Below are 18,601 nucleotides of genomic sequence, written 5' to 3' on the forward strand. Positions count from 1 at the left end.
AGCTTGAGTGCGGGCTCATCTGGTTTGAGGAAAAGCCCACCAGCTTGAACCCAAGGTCACTGGCTCCAGCAAGGGGTTACTCGGTCTGCTGAAGGCCCGCGGTCAAGGCACATATGAGAAAGCAATCAATGAACAACTAAAGTGTCGCAACGCACAACAAAAAACTAATGATTGATGCTTCTCATCTCTCTCCGTTCCTGTCTGTCTGTCCCTGTCTATCCCTCTCTCTGACTCACTCTCTGTCTCTGTAAAAAATAAATAAATAAATAAATAAAAATTAAAAAAAGAAAAAAGAAAAAAGAAAAGAATATTTTGCTAAGAGACTTGTTTTATGACTGAACGCAGTTGCTGGGCTTTCTCAGTAAAACATTCTCATGAGATTTATATACTTTCCAAGGTTTTTCATTCAGATAATAGAGAGGAATATGGGGGAATCCGTAGAAGCAATAGCAATTAATGCCTTCTGATATTATGTTGCTACTAAGCTATCTTGCAGGTACACTCTATATATCTTTAAGCAAAAGTTACTCTTGATGTTATGCCAATTTCTTAATAAGCAAGCCTTTTGAAGTTTTGTGAGAAAAACTAGGACACTGCATGAACTTAAGGCCATTTGCCTGAGCAAGCGGTGGTCCTTTGCTAGTCCTTGATGATTTCGTCTGCTAATCTCTCTCTGCGCCCTTGACTCACAACAACAGTAAAGTAGAGTTATTAATTAGTACTAATCTTTTAGAAGTTTGTACTGATATTGTTATTGCTATTCAAGTTATTGTATATCTGTACTTTGAATGACTTACCACCTGATTTGCAGCTTATAGATATGAATTAACTGTTATCTGGAAATATGTAACCATAGTGAAACAAAATACCATGTGATTGTAACTTAGTGTGTGTACATAAAAAGAAAACTAGACCAGCATTTGGCAGAGATGCCTGGCAGTAAATGCTAACTAGAGAATAAAGAGAAAGAAAAGAATTCGGCTCTATCACTCGATTCGTGCCGATGCTGTCTCTTCCTGTGGAACCCCTGGATTCCCCCCGGGGCTGGACCCCGGCAAAAAGGGTTCCTACCCTATTCACAAGTGCACTATCTTGTGAGTACTTCTGCACTCCATTGTCCTTTGGTACTGTTAATCTCCGTCTTCTCCCCTTTTTCTTTTTGTTGTCACAGTTTAAATTTGGTTTTATTGTGTTCTTTTTTTTTTTTTTTTTTTAATTTCATTTCATTTCATTTATTATTATTTTTTTTATTTATTCATTTTTAGAGAGGAGGAAGGGGGAGAGAGAGAGAGAGAGAGAGAGAGAGAGAAATGAGGGAGGATCAGAAAGCATCAACTCCCATATATGCCTTGACCAGACAAGTGAAGGGTTTTGAACCAGCAACCTCAGTGTTCCCAGGTCAACACTTTATCCACTGCACCACCAGAGGTCAGTGGTTTTATTGTGTTCTTGGTGGAGCTTTTGCTTGTGGTTTTGTTTTGTTTTGTTCTTTGTATCTGGTTGGAAAACCCCCTTTAATAATTCCTGGAGTGGGGTTTTTCTGATGATAAATTCCCTCATCTTTTCTGTATCTGTGAATGTTTTTATTTCTCCTTCATATTTGAAGGATAGCTTTGATGGGTATAGTATTCTTGGCTGAAAGTTCCTCTCTTTCAGGACTTTAAATATTGGGGTCCACTCTCTTCTAGCTTGTAGAGTTTCTATTGAGAAATCTGACAATAATCTAATGGGTCTTCCTTTATATGTTGTATTCTTCTTTTCCCTGGCTGCCTTGAGAATTTTTTCTTTGTCGTTGGTTTGTGCCAATTTCATTATGATGTGCCTTGGAGTAGGTTTGTTGGGGTTAAGAAAACTCGAAGTTCTGTTTGCTTCTTGAATTTGAGGCTTTAGTTCTTTCCACAGGCTTGGGAAGTTCTCATCTATTATTTGTTTGAATATGTTCTCCATTTCATTTTCTCTCTCTTCTCCTTCTGATATACCTATTATTCTTATGTTATTCTTTTTGATGGAGTCAGACAATTTCTATAGGGCTTTCTCATTTTTTTAATTTTTGAGTCTCTTTCTTCTTCTCTCTGTTGTGCCTCAAGTTGCTTGTCTTCTATTTCACTAATCCTCTCTTCTATCTGACCTGTTCTATTAGCTAAGCTTGTTACCTCGTTTTTCAGCTCGTGAATTGAGTTTTTCATCTCTGTTTGATTTGTTTTTATAGTTTCAATTTCCTTGGTAATATATTCTTTGTGTTCGTTGAGTTGTTTTCTGAGCTCCCTAAATTGCCTTTCTATGTTTTCTTGTATATCTCTGAGTATTTTTAGATTTCTATTTTAAATTGTCTGTCATTTAGTTCCAAGTTTTCCAATGTATTAAATTTTTTCTCCATAGATTTTTCCTCATCTATCTGTGCTACCTCTCTGTCTTTTGTATCCATGATATTCGATTTCCTTTTCCTTAATGGCATCTGGGGGTGGTTTTGTTGAGAGTACTTCACGTTTAGTGTGGAACTTCTGGAGGCTCCAAGGATAGGTTTTTCTGTCTCTGGTTGAAGATCTTGTTGAATTTTGGGGGAGATTTATTGGTATTGCTCCTTATGGCACCATTTCTCTGACGTCACTCTTTTTTTTTTTTTTTTTACAGAGACAGAGAGAGATAAACAGGGACAGACAGACAGGAACGGAGAGATGAGAAGCATTAATCATTAGTTTTGCATTGCACATTGTGACACCTTAGTTGTTCATTGATTGCTTTTTCATATGTGCCTTGACCATGGGGCTACAGCAGACCGAGTAACCCCTTGCTCAAGCCAGTGACCTTGGGTCCAAGCTGGTGAGCTTTTGCTCAAACCAGATGAGCCCGCATTCAAGCTGGCGACCTTGGGGTCTTGAACCTGGGTCCTTGGCATCCCAGTCCAATGCTCTATCCACTGAGCCACTCCCTGGTCAAGCTAGGGTCATTTGATTTTAAGTTCTCTGAAAGGATTAAGGTTATCTAAAGAACACCCTTTCACTTTCAATAAGAGGCTAAGTTTACATACCACCCTACACGGATTTTAGCTCTCCCTCTCTTCCTAGATCTGAGATTAACATGCACCTCTAGGCAAAGGAGGAAAGATAGATACTAAAAGGTTTATGAATGTCTTTGATTGTATTACCTTGAAATTTTTAATGTTTTTTGTAAATCCCCTAGACAAAGGTTATAATCTTGTTAATGATTGTGTCATGGTGTCATGCCCCCTCAACCTGTATGTAGTCAAAGGGTATATAACCAGTCTCTGAAATATACTTGGGGCACATGATTTGGGCTTCCAGACCTCCCCATGTCAGCTATATGCACCTGGCATATTGTAATAAATCTCTCCTTTAATAAAACCTTTCAAAATTCATCTGGACTTGGTGTCTCTACGTAAACCCACTGAAGTGAGGTACAGTACTTTGCAGAATCTGGGGTACAATACTTTACAACACTAGGAATACTCAGATAAGTCAGTGGCTTTGGGAGCCCTGAATGGAAAGGGAAATGTTTTCCCACTGTGTGTATTTCTCACCTGCTGGGTGCGAGCTAGGATTAAAGGTAATGGCCCACCAGTTTTTGGTTCCATTGTTTCATTACCGTCTGTCCAAATCAAATGCAAACCTGCACGGGCCAAGCGGTTGTGAATGGTGGCCGTGGCTACTGGCCTTACACACATGACTACACTGAAGTTCTCAGGAAAGAGCAAGCTCCCGGTCTGCCCCATTATACAGTGTAGAAATCAAAACCTTTAATCCAATATACAAACAAGGGAGTCTCTGATACAAAGCCACTTATCTGAGGCATAAATGGGATTCCTCATAACAGTGCACCACCCCCTATCATGCAACAGTCAAGGGTGTGGGGGAAAGCTTAGTCTTTTTTATTTTTTGTATTTTTCTGAAGTTGGAAACGGGGAGGCAGTCAGACAGACTCCCACCTGCGCCCGACCGGAATCCACCCGGCATGCCCAACAGGGGGCGATGCTCTGCCCATCTGGGGCGTTGCTCTGTTGCAACCAGAGCCATTCCAGCACCTGAGGCAGAGGCCATCGAGCCATCCACAGCATCTGGGCCCACCTTGCTCCAATGGAGCCTTGGCTGTGGGAAAGGAAGAGAGAGACAGAGAGGAAGGAGAGGAGCAGGGGTAGAGAAGCAGATGGGCGCTTCTCCTGTGTGCCCTGGCTGGAAATCAAACCCAGGACTTCTGTACGCCAGGCCGACGCTCTACCATTGAGCCAACCGGCCAGGGTCGGGAAAAGCTTAGTCTTAAAACTAAGCCTTAGGCCAGGGGTAGTCAACGTTTTTATACCTACCGCCCACTTTCGTATCTGTTAGTAGTAAAATTTTCTAACTGTCCACCAGTTCCACAGTAATGGTAATTTATAAAGTAAGGAAGTAACTTTACTTTATAAAATTTATAAAGCAGAGTTAAAGCATATAATAATAATTACTTACCAAGTACTTTATGTCAGATTTTCACTAAGTTTGGCAGAATAAATCTTTATAAAACAACTTACTATAGTTAAATCTATCTTTTTATTTATACTTTAGTTGCTCTGCTACTGCCCACCATGAAACCTGGAATGCCCATTAGTGGGTGGTAGGGACCAGGTTGACTACCACTGCCTTAGGCTATAACAACCCTGCCTACTTACAACCTGTCCCCCACACCCAATGCAAACTGTAAAGCCAGAAGCCACGGACTGGGCCACTATCACAGCAGCCTTCTGGCCTATGCAGGTTCGCATTGGATTCGGACAGTCGGTAAAGAAACAGCGGAGCCAAAAACTAATGGGCCATAGTCTTTAATTCTAGCTTGCACCCAGCGGGCAAGTAAAAATACACACTGGGCTCCAAACCCACTCACATTCAGTGCTCACAAAGCTACTGACTTATCTGAGTTTCCTAGAATCAAAGGTTTCTAGCTCACCAGACTTATTCTCCTCAGTTCCCCATCTCCTTCCTTATCCCAGATACAAACTCTACACAAACTGGCATCTCACTCAGCACTGCGCCATCTTGGCTGCTTCTCCTGACCTCCTCCACGTGGCCTCCTTCCGCTGCTGGCTCTACTCTCTCCCCTAATGCTAATAATCCCAGGAACCGAGAGCCCAAGTTCCCGTTCTACCCCTATTTTATAGTGTAGCTTCACAACCTCTAATCCAATATACAAAATAGGGAAGTCTCTGATACAAAGTCACTTCTCTGAGGCATGATTGGATTGTACCACCCCACATCAAAAAGGGTGGGAAAGGCTTAATCCCAAAACCAAGCCCCAGGCTACAATGATCCTGCCTGCCCCCAACACACATTAATATCACCTGGGCGACGGCATCTTTAACAAAGTGAGCATAATACATTTTATTCGCCCAACACAAACTATAAGCAAGCAAACATATATATCATATTTACAAGCTTCTTTAACCAACAATAGACTTTAATTTGCTATGTGATACCTGACATGTGGTTAAAGACAAGAATGGGGAAGTTAGAAAGGAGAATTAGATTTGTAGGGCCAGGAGCCGCCATCATGGCCATTCACATGCAGGTTCCCATTGGATTCGGGCAGACGATAAAGATATGGCGGAGTCAGAGGATGGGGGGCCATCCTATTTATTGGTGTCTCACCAATAGAGGCAAACCACAAAAGAAGACAAGGGAAAAGCAGAAAACCAGCTCTTCCCATGAAGGGCAAGGGATCAGGGAAGCCCCTGCAATTGTGATAGCAGGAACTGTGTGAGCCAGCTCCTGGTCTGTCCCACTTTATAGTGTAGAAAACCAAAATCCCTTAATCCAATATACAAACAAGGAAGTCTCTGATACAAAGTCACTTATCCAAGGCATAATTGGATTCCTCATGAGAGTGCACCACCCAGATCATACAATCAGTCAAGGGTGTGGGGAAAAGCTTAGTCCCAAAACCAAACCTTAGGCTACAACAACCTGGCCTGCTTATAGCCTGTCCCCCACACCCAATATAAGTCACAAGCAAGCAAACATATATATCATATTTACAAACTTATTTGACCAACAAGATTCAAAGTAAAAGGCTTTTTGACTCCTAAAGATGCTCTGAGGAGAAAAAGAAATATAAGACTTAGCAAGGCAAAGGAGATAGAAATTGTGTATTAGTTGAACACATAAATAAATAAGTTGAACACGTGAACAAATTAACTAAAAATCTATTTATTGAGTGCCAGATACTATGAACACATTGCTCTGTATGAGTTGATTCATGGTGGTGGCTCCAGAATTCCTATAAAAGTGAAGTTTGGGAGTAGTAATTTGTAAAGCCAGTATCCACAGCCACCATCATAGCTGCCTGGCCCATGCAGGTTCACATTGGATTCAGACAGATGGTAATGAAGCAATGGAGTCAAGAACTGGTAGGCTATCATCTTTAATCCTAGCTTTCACGCGGCGGGCAAGTCAAAACACACACTGGGCTCCAAAACCCACTCATTCAGTGCTCACAAAGCTACTGACTTATCCAAGTTTCCTAGGATCAAAGGTTTCTAGCTCACCAGACTTATTCACCTCCGTTCCCCAACTCTTTCCTTCTCCCTGCACAAACTGGCCTCTCATTCAGCACTCCGCCATCTTGGCTGCTTCTTTTGGTCTCCTCCATGTGGCCTCTCTCTGCTCTCTGCTGTCTCCTCTAATGCTAATCTCAGGAACCAAGAGAGAGCAAACTCCTGGTTTGCCCCACTTTATAGTGCAGAAATTAAAACCTTTAATCCAATATACAAAATAGGGAAGTCTCTAATACAAAGTCACTTATCTGAGGCATGATGGGATTGTACCACCCCACATCAAAAAGGGTGGGAAAGGCTTAGTCCTACAACCAAGCCCCAGGCTACAAGGATCTTGCCTGCTCACAGCCCGCCCCCAACACACATTAATATCACCTGGTTGACGGGCGTACATGTGGGCAGTGCCATCTTTAACAAAGTGAGCATAATATATTATATCTGCCCAACACAACCTATTTGGAAGGATGTGTGGAGAGGTTTGTGTGGGGAAGGGGATTTATCTCCTTAATCTCTTAGCACTTTAGATCAGATTCAGAAAACACCAAAGAAGAGGAAGGGGGCACTGACTGAGATTGTGGCCTGAAGTAATTCCTCTCAGGCAGAGCCTCACCTCAGTAGAGATATGTAGCCAATCAATAGTAAATTAACCTATGTGTAAAGAGCTACCTCAGATGGAAGTGGAAAGCTTTATTCTCCTTTGAGGCAAAGATGTCACAAAAAGGTGTGGTTTTAGTTTCAAACAAACAAAGGGAGCAACACAGACCTTTAAAGACAGAGATAAATTAGAAATCAGGACAGACTGTTCAGAACCTGACTTTAGTGGAGGTAAGGCAGGACAATAAGGGTGACCAGGGTCTTATTCCAAACATCCACCTTAAGTGCTGCAGCAACACCCTCAGAACATCCATAGGTTGGCTCCCAAGAACTTGTATGCTCCTTGCCTCTCTTCTTTTTTTTTTCCTTTAAGAAGCAAATTATGTATCCATATGCTTAGTTTGACTGACACTTTGCTACATGCAGATAACACAGAAAAGAGCAAAACACAGCCCCATCTCTGGAGCTGATAGTTTGAGTAAGCGGAGGCTCAAGCTCAGTGCCTGGAACCCCTCAGGCCTCAGTGCAAGCGCCTGTGGCTGCAGGTGCAGAGCCTTAAGGTGACTAGTTTGAAGTGAATACAATCCAGTGTACTGTAGGGAGCGCTCAGAAGCCTGTTTAAAGGGGAGGAACATAAGAACTGACTTCTATTAAGGCAGGGGTCTCCAAACTATGGCCTTCGGCAGCATGCGGCCCCCTGAGGCCATTTATCGCCCCCCCCCCCCCCCGCACTTCCAGAAGGGGCATCTCTTTCATTGGTGGTCAGTGAGAGGAGCATAGTTCCCATTGAAATACTGGTCAGTTTGTTGATTTAAATTTACTTGTTCGTTATTTTAAATATTTTATTTGTTCCTGTTTTGTTTTTTTACTTTAAAATAAGATATGTGCAGTGTGCATAGGGATTTGTTCATAGTTTTTTTTATAGTTTGGCCCTCCAACGGTCTGAGGGACAGTGAACTGGCCCCCTGTGTAAAAAGTTTGGGAACCCCCGCATTAAGGGTTTACTGCATTTTCTTTAGCTGTGAAGTCCCAGCCAAGTCCCCACCCTTCACCACCTGGGGCCTAATAGAATGCACATCCTAGACTACCTCAATCTACTGAATCACAATGTCTAAGGGAAGGGCCCAGAAATCAGCAAATTAATCAGGAATAATTTCAGGCCATTGTTATGCACACTTAAAAACCTGAGAACCATTGGTTCTTACCTTTTCTCACTTCTCTTTTATACTGTTCATCAAAATTAGGGGATCAGGGAACGTGAGATACTGCAATACTTTCAGCCTTTTGTATAGTGCATTTTCACCAATAAAAAAAAGTTGGTTTTGCATCTCATTTGCCTAATTGGATGACTTTCTTTGACTTCTCATTTGCTTTTCTGATGTTCTTGTTTAATAAAAAAAAATCAAATGCTTTTTTTTATCGCTTTGTATTTATTTTGAAATAACCCCTAAATTTTGTGAGCAGTATATATGAAGTAGGTACTACTATCATTATTTTACTGAAGACGAAACGGAGGCATATAAAGGTTGATGAACTTGCTAACGTTACATTTAGTTAGGGTTGGAATCTAGACAAATTTAGACGCAGCTCTTAGTTTTAATCATTGCAGTACATGTCATCCCAATAAATCTAATTAAAAAGAAAAAACACTGCAGTACAGTTATGTCCTCTTGCTAAATGATTTGTTGCTAATACTTCAATAAACATTAAACGCGGCGTTTGAAAACAGTCTGAAGTCTCATTAAATTTATTCTGATGAATTTGGGAGCTTAACATCTCGAGTTACAAGTTCCTCTTGTTGAAAATCAGGCCAAAACTGCCCCACCCGTAGGTGCGCCCTGAAGCACGGGGCGGGGCCGCCGGCGGCGAAGGGCGGAGATCGATGACTTCGGCGCGCTGCTGCCTGTTGGATCCGCTCGAGCCTCTCCCGCCAGGCCTGCCTGCTCCCGCGCGCTCCTGAGCCCGCCCCTGACTCCATCTTGGTCTAGGAAGGAGCGGGCTGCACGCGTGAGTAAACAGGTCAAGCCGGGAAGGTCTAGGCGGGCCCGCGGTGGGTGGTGCGGCGCAGCGGCGGGGAGGACGCAGTTCTGGTTTTCAGACGTGGGGGTGAATATCGGGGTCACGGTGCTGGTCTCGGGAAACCCTCCGCCGAGCGCCCCCATCCCTCGCCGTGAGACGCGCGGTACTCCCGGCTTCTCCCGCCCCACGCCGGTCTCCTCCCCCTGTTGAAAGCTACCCGGGAAAGTGGCGGGAGAGCGCCTGGGCCGCATCGGGGTGGGCTGGATGTGGGTTGCGGGGCGCAGGAGCAGGTTAGGGTCTGGGTTAGGTTAGTGCGCCCGCGGCCGGGCTGTGGACGTGTGTGGTGGGACCGGACCCCGGGCGGGTGCGCGGGGCTGGGGCTCGGAATCGCGCCGGCCGGCGGCCGGGAGTTGTTGCCCTTGGTCACTGGGTTTTCTCTTCCGGTCGGTCGCTCAGGGTGGTCAGCATGACGGCCGCGGATCAGAGCCCCCTCGCGCCGCTTTTGGAGACGCTGGAAGACAGTTCCGCCTCCCCCGGAGAGCTGACGGACGCTTACCTCGCCCTGGCCAGGTGAGGCTCGCTGGGAGTGGGGGTGGGCGGTCTGGTGGTCCTCGGGGTGCACGCAGTGGGGGTGGGGCGCGCACCCGAGTCTGTGTGTGGTCGAGGTCAGGCAGCAGGGAGGACGCCGGGGTCGCGGCCGGTGGGGGGGCTTGCTGCTGCTGCATTGCCGAGCGGCACGTTTGGAATGAGGAAGCCAGCTCCTGTGCCTTGTGATCGAAGGTGGAAAAGTTTGGAAGCGGGCATGCTGGAGGAGTGGTTTCTAGCGTAAGTCGCACGTGTATTGAGACAGTGTGGCAACCCAGACTGGTTTGTTTTTTTTTTGTTGTTTTTTTTTAAATCAAGGAAATAACCTGAGTTTTATTTGAATTTCAAATACTTTATAATATTACCCGCCGCACAAACCATTTTGAGTTTTTTGTAGTTACTGGGAAATTGCAAGGAGAGGATAACAAGCGATACAAAACCATAAAGATGTAGTGTTTGTAACTAGGGAAGCTTTCTCTTTTCCCTCTTCACACGGTGAAACTGTCCAAACTTGTACACTGCGGATTTTTTTTTTTTTTTTGCTTCAAATGTATATTGCATTCTGTATTTAAGGGTTTTAAGCAATAGGTCAAGTTAATGTGCCAGAATTCTAACATAAACTTTAAAAAGATTATACAGGTATTTTAGGGAGTGATTACTTTTTTGCATCTGTTTGCATAATAACCTATTATTTCTGCTTTTAAGTCGTATTACTGGAGAAGATGGGAAAGAAGTCTTTACAGAGATTGAGAAAAATTCTCAGCTCTTTGATATTTTAAAGGTATGTATCTGTTAAATATTTTTTATTTGTGGGGGAAACTTTGGATTTCAAGAAGACAAAAGCAAGTTATAGTACTATCTGAGATTATATAACGTACTCTGAATTTACAGTATTCTCCCATTTAATTGAACTCCATGTTCCTGTGAGGTTAGTCTTTAATCCCCACTTTGCAGAAGAATTTGGTTTAATTTGTCTAAAATTGCCCAGGGCCATTTGAATGAGAATCTAGCTCTTAGTTTAAAAGCAGTGATCAGCCTGATCAGGCGGTGGTGCAGTGGATAGAGCGGCTGACTGGGATGCAGAAGGACCCAGGTTCGAGACTCCGAGGTCACCAGCTTGAGTGCAGGCTCATCTGGTTTGAGCAAAGCCCACCAGCTTGGACCCAAGGTCACTGGCTTGAGCAAGGGTTTACTCGGTCTGCTGAAGCCTGCCGTCAAGGCACATATGAGAAAGCAATCAATGAACAACTAAGGTGTCGCAACGAAAAACTGATGATTGATGCTTCTCTTCTCTCCGTTCCTGTCTATCCCTCTCTCTGACTGTCTCTGTTAAAAAAAAAAAAAAAAAGCAGGCCCTGGCCGGTTGGCTCAGCGGTAGAGCGTCGGCCTAGCGTGCGGAGGACCCGGGTTCGATTCCTGGCCAGGACACACAGGAGAAGGGCCCATTTGCTTCTCCACCCCTCCGCCGCGCTTTCCTCTTTAATCTTCATACATCAGATTTTGCTACTCTTGCCTGGTTAAAAACCGTTAAGGTTATCTATTGCTTGTTTATAGGAAAGTGACACAGTTTAACATCAAACCTATATATATATTCTTGTCCTTGCTTGAGTACACTGGCTTTGTACCATCTTTAACACTTAAACTGTGAGTTTTCTTGTTTTTAGAATTAAAGGTTGAATTCAATCTCCAAAGTCCCTTCGAGTATTTTTGTTGTTTTTTAACAGAGACAGAGAGTCAGAGAGAGGGATAGATAGGGACAGACAGACAAGAATGGAGGGAGATGAGAAGCATCAATCATCAGTTTTTCGTTGTGACACCTTAGTTGTTCATTGATTGCTTTCTCATATGTGCCTTGACTGCAGGCCTTCAGCAGACCTGGCAACCCCTTGCTCCAGCCAGTGACCTTGGGTCCAAGCTGTGAGCTTTGCTTAAACCAGATGAACCTGCGCTCAAGCTGGCGACCTGGGGTCTTGAACCTGGGTCTTCCGCATCCCAGTCGGATGCTCTATTCACTGCGCCACCGCCTGGTCAGGCTCAAGTTTTTATTTTTATGAACCTGTTTTTGTGCTTGTAAGTAGAAATATTCTATCAAGATATTCATGGTACATTTTAGTATGATTTTTGGCTGAATGTTGCTGCATTTGAGGTACTGCCTATTCTTAAGTATTCCTGTTAACAGTTATCAGTGCTTTTTGTTCATGTAAGCAGGAACTAATAGTATTATTATACAATATCAGTGATATTGTCCCATTTTTCTTCATCATGTTTGGCATTCCAATAGTATAATCATGCTCTGCATAATGATGATTTTAGTCAACAATTTGGACCAACCATAAACAAAGGTGATTCCATAAGATTATTAGGGAGCTGAAAAAATCCTATCACCTAGTAACATTGTGGCCCTCATAACAGTACAGCTCACTGCTTTACTCTCCTTTGTGGTGGTGCTAGTGTAAACAAACATCGGTACTGCCAGTCATGTAAAAGGATCATGAATGCAATTACATACAGCATGTACAGTACTAATTCTTGATAAGGATAAACACTGTGTTACCAGATTATGTATTTACTATACTAAACTTTTTGTTTTTTTAGAATGTAAAATAGCATGCTGTGTTACCCTGGCAGCAGCCTCATATCTTGCACTTAATCACATCTCTTGATGCTTGATTTTTGTCTCATTGTGAGTGAAGTAATACGCTGTACAGGATTGTAGCCTAGGAGCAACAGGCTATATACAACTTACGTTGTAGGCTATAGCAATGGTCCCCAACCCCAGGGCCATGGACCGGTATCAGTCCGTGGGCCATTTGGTACCGGTCTGCAGAGAAAGAATAAATAACTTACATTATTTCTGTTTTATTTATATTTAAGTCTGAACAATGTTTTATCTTTTTTAAATGACCAGATTCCCTCTGTTACATCAGTCTAAGACTCACTCTTGATGCTTTTCTCAGTCACGTGATACATTTATCCGTCCCACCCTAAAGGCCGGTCCATGAAAATATTTTCTGACATTAAACCGGTCCGTGGCCCAAAAAAAAGATTGGGGACCACTGGGCTATACCATCTAGGTTTTTGCAAGTGCACTCTGATGTTCACACAGTGACAAAATTATTTAACAATGCATTTCTCAGAACATAACCCCATTAAGCGGCACAAAACTGTATTTGATATTATGAAAACATGCATCTTCGTATTTTTGGTACTTGACAGTATAGAGTCAAGAAGTCAGTTGCATGCATTTGAGTCAAGTTGCACTGTTTGTATATAGAGTTTGTAACTTAAATGCCTGATGAGTACTTACAGTTGACTCTAGAACATCGTAGGGGTTAGGAATGCCAAAATTCCACTTACCCCCTGCATTAAAAAATCCATTTATAACTTGTGACTCCTAAAATTAATTATACAGTATTTAGAAGTACATGGGTGATTAGTGATAGGACACTCAACAGAAGCTTTGTGTGTGAATTTCTTAAGCACCAAGAGGATATTTGAATTTCTTTAGAAGAAGAATTATACTAAGTAAAATGTGTTATTTAGAATTCTGCTAGTACTGTTTCTGTGAACCCACAGCATTCTTGAAGATAAGACACACCACTTCTAAAGAACCCTTGAATGCAACATGTATTAAAAAGAAGTTGATTGCAGGCACATGCTGATTGTAACCCAGGAGATACTAGTGGTACTTCTCAGAATCTTATGTGTATAGGACTGTTTATGGTTGTCTGAATAGAGTTCTTGAATGTCCCTTATGCCCCAGGGTTTGGTTTCTTTGTTGGTTTGTTTGATAAATTATAAAAGGGATGCTGTACGGAAGTGCCTATTCATGTATTTACTACCAGCATTTATTCTTCTAAAGAGTAACAAATAGCAGAAGTTTCCTTGCATAGCTGATTCAGAGAAATGGAAGGATTTTGAAGACAAATCACTTTTTTTTTTTTGTATTTTTCTGAAGCTGGAAACGGGGAGAGACAGACTTCCCGCATGCGCAAGGGATCCACCTGGCACGCCCACCAGGGGGCGATGCTCGGCCCATCCTGGGCGTGGCTATGTTGCGACCAGAGCCACTCTAGCTCCTGAGGCAGAGGCCACAGAGCCATCCCCAGCGCCCGGGCCATCTTTGCTCCAGTGGAGCCTTAGCTGCGGGAGGGGAAGAGAGAGACAGAGAGGAAGGAGAGGGGGAGGGGTGGAGAAGCAGATGGGCACCTCTCCTGTGTGCCCTGACCGGGAATCGAACCTGGGACCTCTGCACGCCAGTCCGACGCTCCACCACTGAGCAAACCGGCCAGGGCCACAAATCACTTTTGAATAGGAAAGGTGCCAAGATAGACATAGGCTTTCAAGTAACAGGATTAGGGGAAATATTGGGTGGGCAAAAGTAGGTTTACAGTTGGCAAGTACACAAAACAGTTAAAACTATTGTAATCATAACCTGCATGTCTTTTTTTTTTTTTCATACTGTAAATCTACTTTTGCCCAACGCTGTATTTGAGAAGTTTGGGATTTTATATTTTTTACATATAAAGTATGGGTTGGACTTCTACTTCTAGGTGGATTTGTATTTGAATTGTCTGTGAAGTAGGGATTTTTAATTATTGAGATAATATTTAAAGCTTTGCACTTTACTCAGTAAATGCTACAGTTCAACAGCAGTCTTAAAAGATATCGCTCCAGCCCTGGCCGGTTGGCTCAGTGGTAGAGCGTCGGCCTGGCGTGCAGAAGTCCCGGGTTTGATTCCCGGCCAGGGCACACAGGAGAAGCGCCCATCTGCTCCTCCACCCCTCCCCCCTCCTCCCTCCCTCTCTCTCTCTCTCTCTCCCTCTCCCCCCCTCCCGCAGCTGAGGCTCCATTGGAGCAAAGATGGCCCGGGGCGCTGGGGATGGCTCCTTGGCCTCTGCCCCAGGCGCTAAAGTAGCTCTGGTCGCAACAGAGCGACCCCCCCCCCCAGGGGCAGAGCATCGCCCCCTGGTGGGCAGAGCGTCGCCCCCTGGTGGGCGTGCCGGGTGGATCCGGGTGGGCGCATGCGGGAGTCTGTCTGACTGTCTCTCCCCGTTTCCAGCTTCAGAAAAATAGAAAAGAAAAAAAAAAAGATATCACTCCACTTTTAATGTCAGCTTTTGTGTTTGAGTCTTCCTCACCTTTGTGGAAGGGCTTTACTACTATTTCCTGTCTAGTGTCTGTAACATCTTCACCTTTTTTTTTGGCTTTTTCTTTGCTTTCAAATGTGTGGAGGTGTTCTTATTCTTTTAAGAAAAATATCCTTTATTTAGTTTGTCTTTGTCTAGTTTGCCTCTTTGCCAAGCGGTGTACATGGCCTCTTGATTTTATCTCACCCACTTTCAAAGATATGTTGATTGATTGCACTAAAATGTAATTCGGCTTTTTAATCAGATTATGTCTAAACATTGATTCACAATTGTACTTATTTGTAACAAGTTTAATTTTTCCCTTTTTTGTTTGTTTGTTTCTTTTTTGGTAGACTCACATTTCCAGTGAAAACTCGGAGGTCAGTTGTGCCGCTCTACAGGCCTTGGGGTTTTGCGTATATAATCCCAGAATTACCTCAGGATTATCAGGTAGTTAAGTTTATTATATTTTTAAGAGTTTATAAGTAAATACTTTTAATACTGTTCAAAGTACTGTTCTGTTAGACTCATAGTTTAGAGTTTGCTTTTGAGATAGAAATATTTCGGTTATCATTGGAAAGTTTCTTTTTCTTAGACATAGATAGCTCTTTGATAATTACAAAATCTGCTCTAAAAGGAAATAAACCTATTTATAAATAATTGCTATGAAAACTGAACTTTTTCTTTTATAAAACCCTTACCTACTTTAGAAGTTGATTTAGATGGTCATTACACTAAAAAATATGCTGAATTGAAGTTTTTCCGTAGTGGTAAATGGGATAATTTGGAACTAAAATGGTAATGAATACAAGACTGACCTGATGCTTTCTATAAGTTTTCAACTAAATTGTTGCTCTTAGTAGTTTGTCATAGTAAAGGAAACCTAGGATGTGATCTTTAGAGAAGGGGAAACAGGGAATAACAATAAAAGAAAGTTGCTGCCATCATTTTCTGAGGGAAGTTTCTGCCTTTTTTTTGTAATACAGGATGGGGCAAAAGTAGGTTTTACAGTTCAGATGGGAAATAATACAATAAATATTTTATTTATTTTTTTATCTTTATTTTTTACAGAGACAGAGAGAGAGTCAGAGAGAGGGATAGATAGGGACAGACAGACAAGAATGGAGGGAGATGAGAAGCATCAATCATCAGTTTTTTGTTGTGACACCTTAGTTGTCCATTGATTGCTTTCTCATATGTGTCTTGACCATGGGCCTTCAGCAGACCAAGTGACCCCTTGCTGAGCCAGCGACCTTGGGTCCAAGCTGGTAAGCTTTGCTCAAACCAGTTGAGCCCGTGCTCAAGCTGGCGACCTCGGGGTCTTGAACCTGAGTCCTCTACATCCCAGTCCGACGCTCTATCCACTCACTGCGCCACCGCCTGGTCAGGCAATACAATAAATATTAACGCAAGAATTTAAACTCCCATACTCGGAACCATAAACCTACACTGCCCCACCTTGTATATGAATGTTAGCAATCTAAAGTAGGAGTTATTTTAGAGCAGAAATGTAGGATTCATAACATTTTGGCAAAATTTTTCTTTTATGGTCAAACCTACTAATGATAACTATAAAATTATTTTATTGTACAAATACCTGATTTAGAGTCTACTGTTTTAACTAACATCTTCAATGTCATCTTAGTGTTTGGGAAGAAGTGGGAAAAGTTGGTTCTCTACTCCTTTTCTTTGGATATGCATTAAATTTTTTGACAGGGAAAACTGGTATTTACCTCTTTTTTTATATTTGATGTTTTAAAGGATGTAGAGTAATCACATAATTAAAGCTGCTTGTTTTTCAGAGAAGAATATTCAAGAACTGTTTTCAGAATTGAGTGATATTGTTAAGACTTCAGACAGAAATGTACGTAGTAGGGCACTTTGGGTGATATCCAAGCAGACGTTTCCCACTGAAGTTGTTGGTAAAGTAGTGAGTATAGTTTTTATATTTTTTAGCTACATGCCATTTAAAAAACTTAGGCTTACTCCTTGCTTTGTATTTATCTTGTCCTGTCTTTTAGGTATCCAATATAATTGATTCATTAGAAGTAATATATAATAAAGGAGAGATGCATTCTGCTGTTGTTGATTATGAAGCATTAAATGTCATCATAAGGTATGAATTTGGATGCTCTGCAGATTGGAGGAATAGTTTCAGGACTATTAGAATTTGTCCCTAGGAGTGGAGTTTTTGGTATTTGAATTTGAGTTAGACATTAAAAGAAGGGAATGTCTTCTGGACTAAAAGTCTCAAGAGGAAACTAGCAGGAAGAAGGAAGTAGTTGTGTTAACTTAGTAGGTTTTTACGTTTATATTTACTGAGAGAGTCTTAAAAATAAAATCTTGGTTTACTATTGCCATTAACACAATTCTGGTTTAGAAATTGTTCCTGTTAAAGTTTTCGCAAGAAAAAAAAATTTTTTTTTCTGTGACAGACAGAGGGACAGGTAAGGACAGACAGACAGGAAGGGAGAGAGATGAGAAGCGTCGGTTCTTTGTTGTGGCATCTTAATTGTTTGTTGATTGCTTTTTCATATGTGCCTTGACCAGGGGCCTCCAGCAGAGCGGGGACCCCTTCCTTGATCAAGCCAGCTCCTTGGGCTTCAAGCCAGTGAGTGACTTTGGGCTCAAGCCAGCAACTCTGGGGTCATGTCTATGATCCCACACTCAAGCTGGCCACCCTGCACTCAATCTGGTGAGCCCATGTTCAAGCTGGCAACCTCAGGGTTTCAAACCTGGGTCCTCTGTGTCCCAGTCCGACGCTCTATTCACTGCGTCCCCACCTGGTCAGGCTCGTAAGAATTTAAAAAATAATGTAGACTCCCGAGTGAGCTATAGGGGATATTTAGGGTGTCATTTAACAGTGCCTAGCAGGAAAAGGGAGAACAAGAAAATGCCTTACTTTTTTTCTACATCCTTGCTTTTTGTAATGAACGTTTTGCTTTAACTACTTTAGTATTCTGATGCCCTGATCATTGTTATGTCACAGTTCTCTTGATTGTCCTATAAAAGCATTGAATTTCTTTTTGAGAGAGAGAAAGGGAGAGAGAGATGAGAAGCATCATCTCGTAGTTGCAACACCTAGTTCACTGATTGCTTTCTCCATACATACCTTATGGGGGGGCGGTCTCCATCTGAGCCAGTGACCTCAGTGTTCAGGCCTGGGTCCTCAGCGTCCTAGGCTGATGCTCTATCCATTGCACCACCGCCGGGTCAGGCTCAATTTAATTCTTTTTTTTTTTTTTCCAATTTAATTCTAAAAAAAAAATAAGTAGTAGTTAAAAATTTTTAAAAGAAGACAGAATAAGTGTTTATTTATAAAAATGTATAAGAATAATACAGAAACCAAAAAAACAGGTAAAAAATAGATCTTTTTGGCGTGTATACACATGTACTTATTCTAAAACAAATGGACCGTACTATGCATATTTCTGTGTGTATTTTCCTGGTAGTGAGGTCAAGGTAATTTATTCATTGATTTCTCTATTGTAGGCTAATAGAACAAGCTCCAATTCAAATGGGAGAAGAGTCAGTTAGGTGGGCAAAATTGGTAATACCTTTGGTTGTTCATTCGGCTCAAAAAGTACATTTACGGGGAGCGACTGCTTTAGAGATGGGAATGCCATTGTTGCTTCACAAACAACAAGAAATAGCATCCATCACAGAGCAGCTTATGACTACTGTAAGTATTACTTTCAGTTTTCTAAAATTATTTGCCCCAGGCTTTATGTTTTGT

At 42.3% G+C, this 18,601-nt stretch overlaps 1 protein-coding gene across 2 annotated transcripts in view; it reads left to right on the forward strand.

Annotated features, from left to right (window-relative positions):
• Positions 1–8,712: 8,712 nt before the first annotated feature.
• Positions 8,713–18,601, forward strand: part of RIF1 (replication timing regulatory factor 1) — a 71,508-nt gene continuing 61,619 nt past the window's right edge. Inside the window, exons 1-7 of one of the 2 annotated variants that reach the window (XM_066345501.1) lie at positions 8,713–9,441; positions 9,608–9,721; positions 10,442–10,517; positions 15,219–15,315; positions 16,668–16,795; positions 16,887–16,981; positions 18,358–18,547. In XM_066345501.1, the coding sequence (XP_066201598.1) occupies positions 9,416–9,441; positions 9,608–9,721; positions 10,442–10,517; positions 15,219–15,315; positions 16,668–16,795; positions 16,887–16,981; positions 18,358–18,547 (726 nt within the window). In that variant the 5' untranslated portion in view covers positions 8,713–9,415. The remainder of the gene's footprint in view (positions 9,442–9,607; positions 9,722–10,441; positions 10,518–15,218; positions 15,316–16,667; positions 16,796–16,886; positions 16,982–18,357; positions 18,548–18,601) is intronic. The other variant, XM_066345502.1, reaches the window with a different exon arrangement.

The sequence above is a fragment of the Saccopteryx leptura genome, chromosome 7, assembly GCF_036850995.1.
Source record: "Saccopteryx leptura isolate mSacLep1 chromosome 7, mSacLep1_pri_phased_curated, whole genome shotgun sequence".
NCBI lineage: Eukaryota > Metazoa > Chordata > Mammalia > Chiroptera > Emballonuridae > Saccopteryx > Saccopteryx leptura.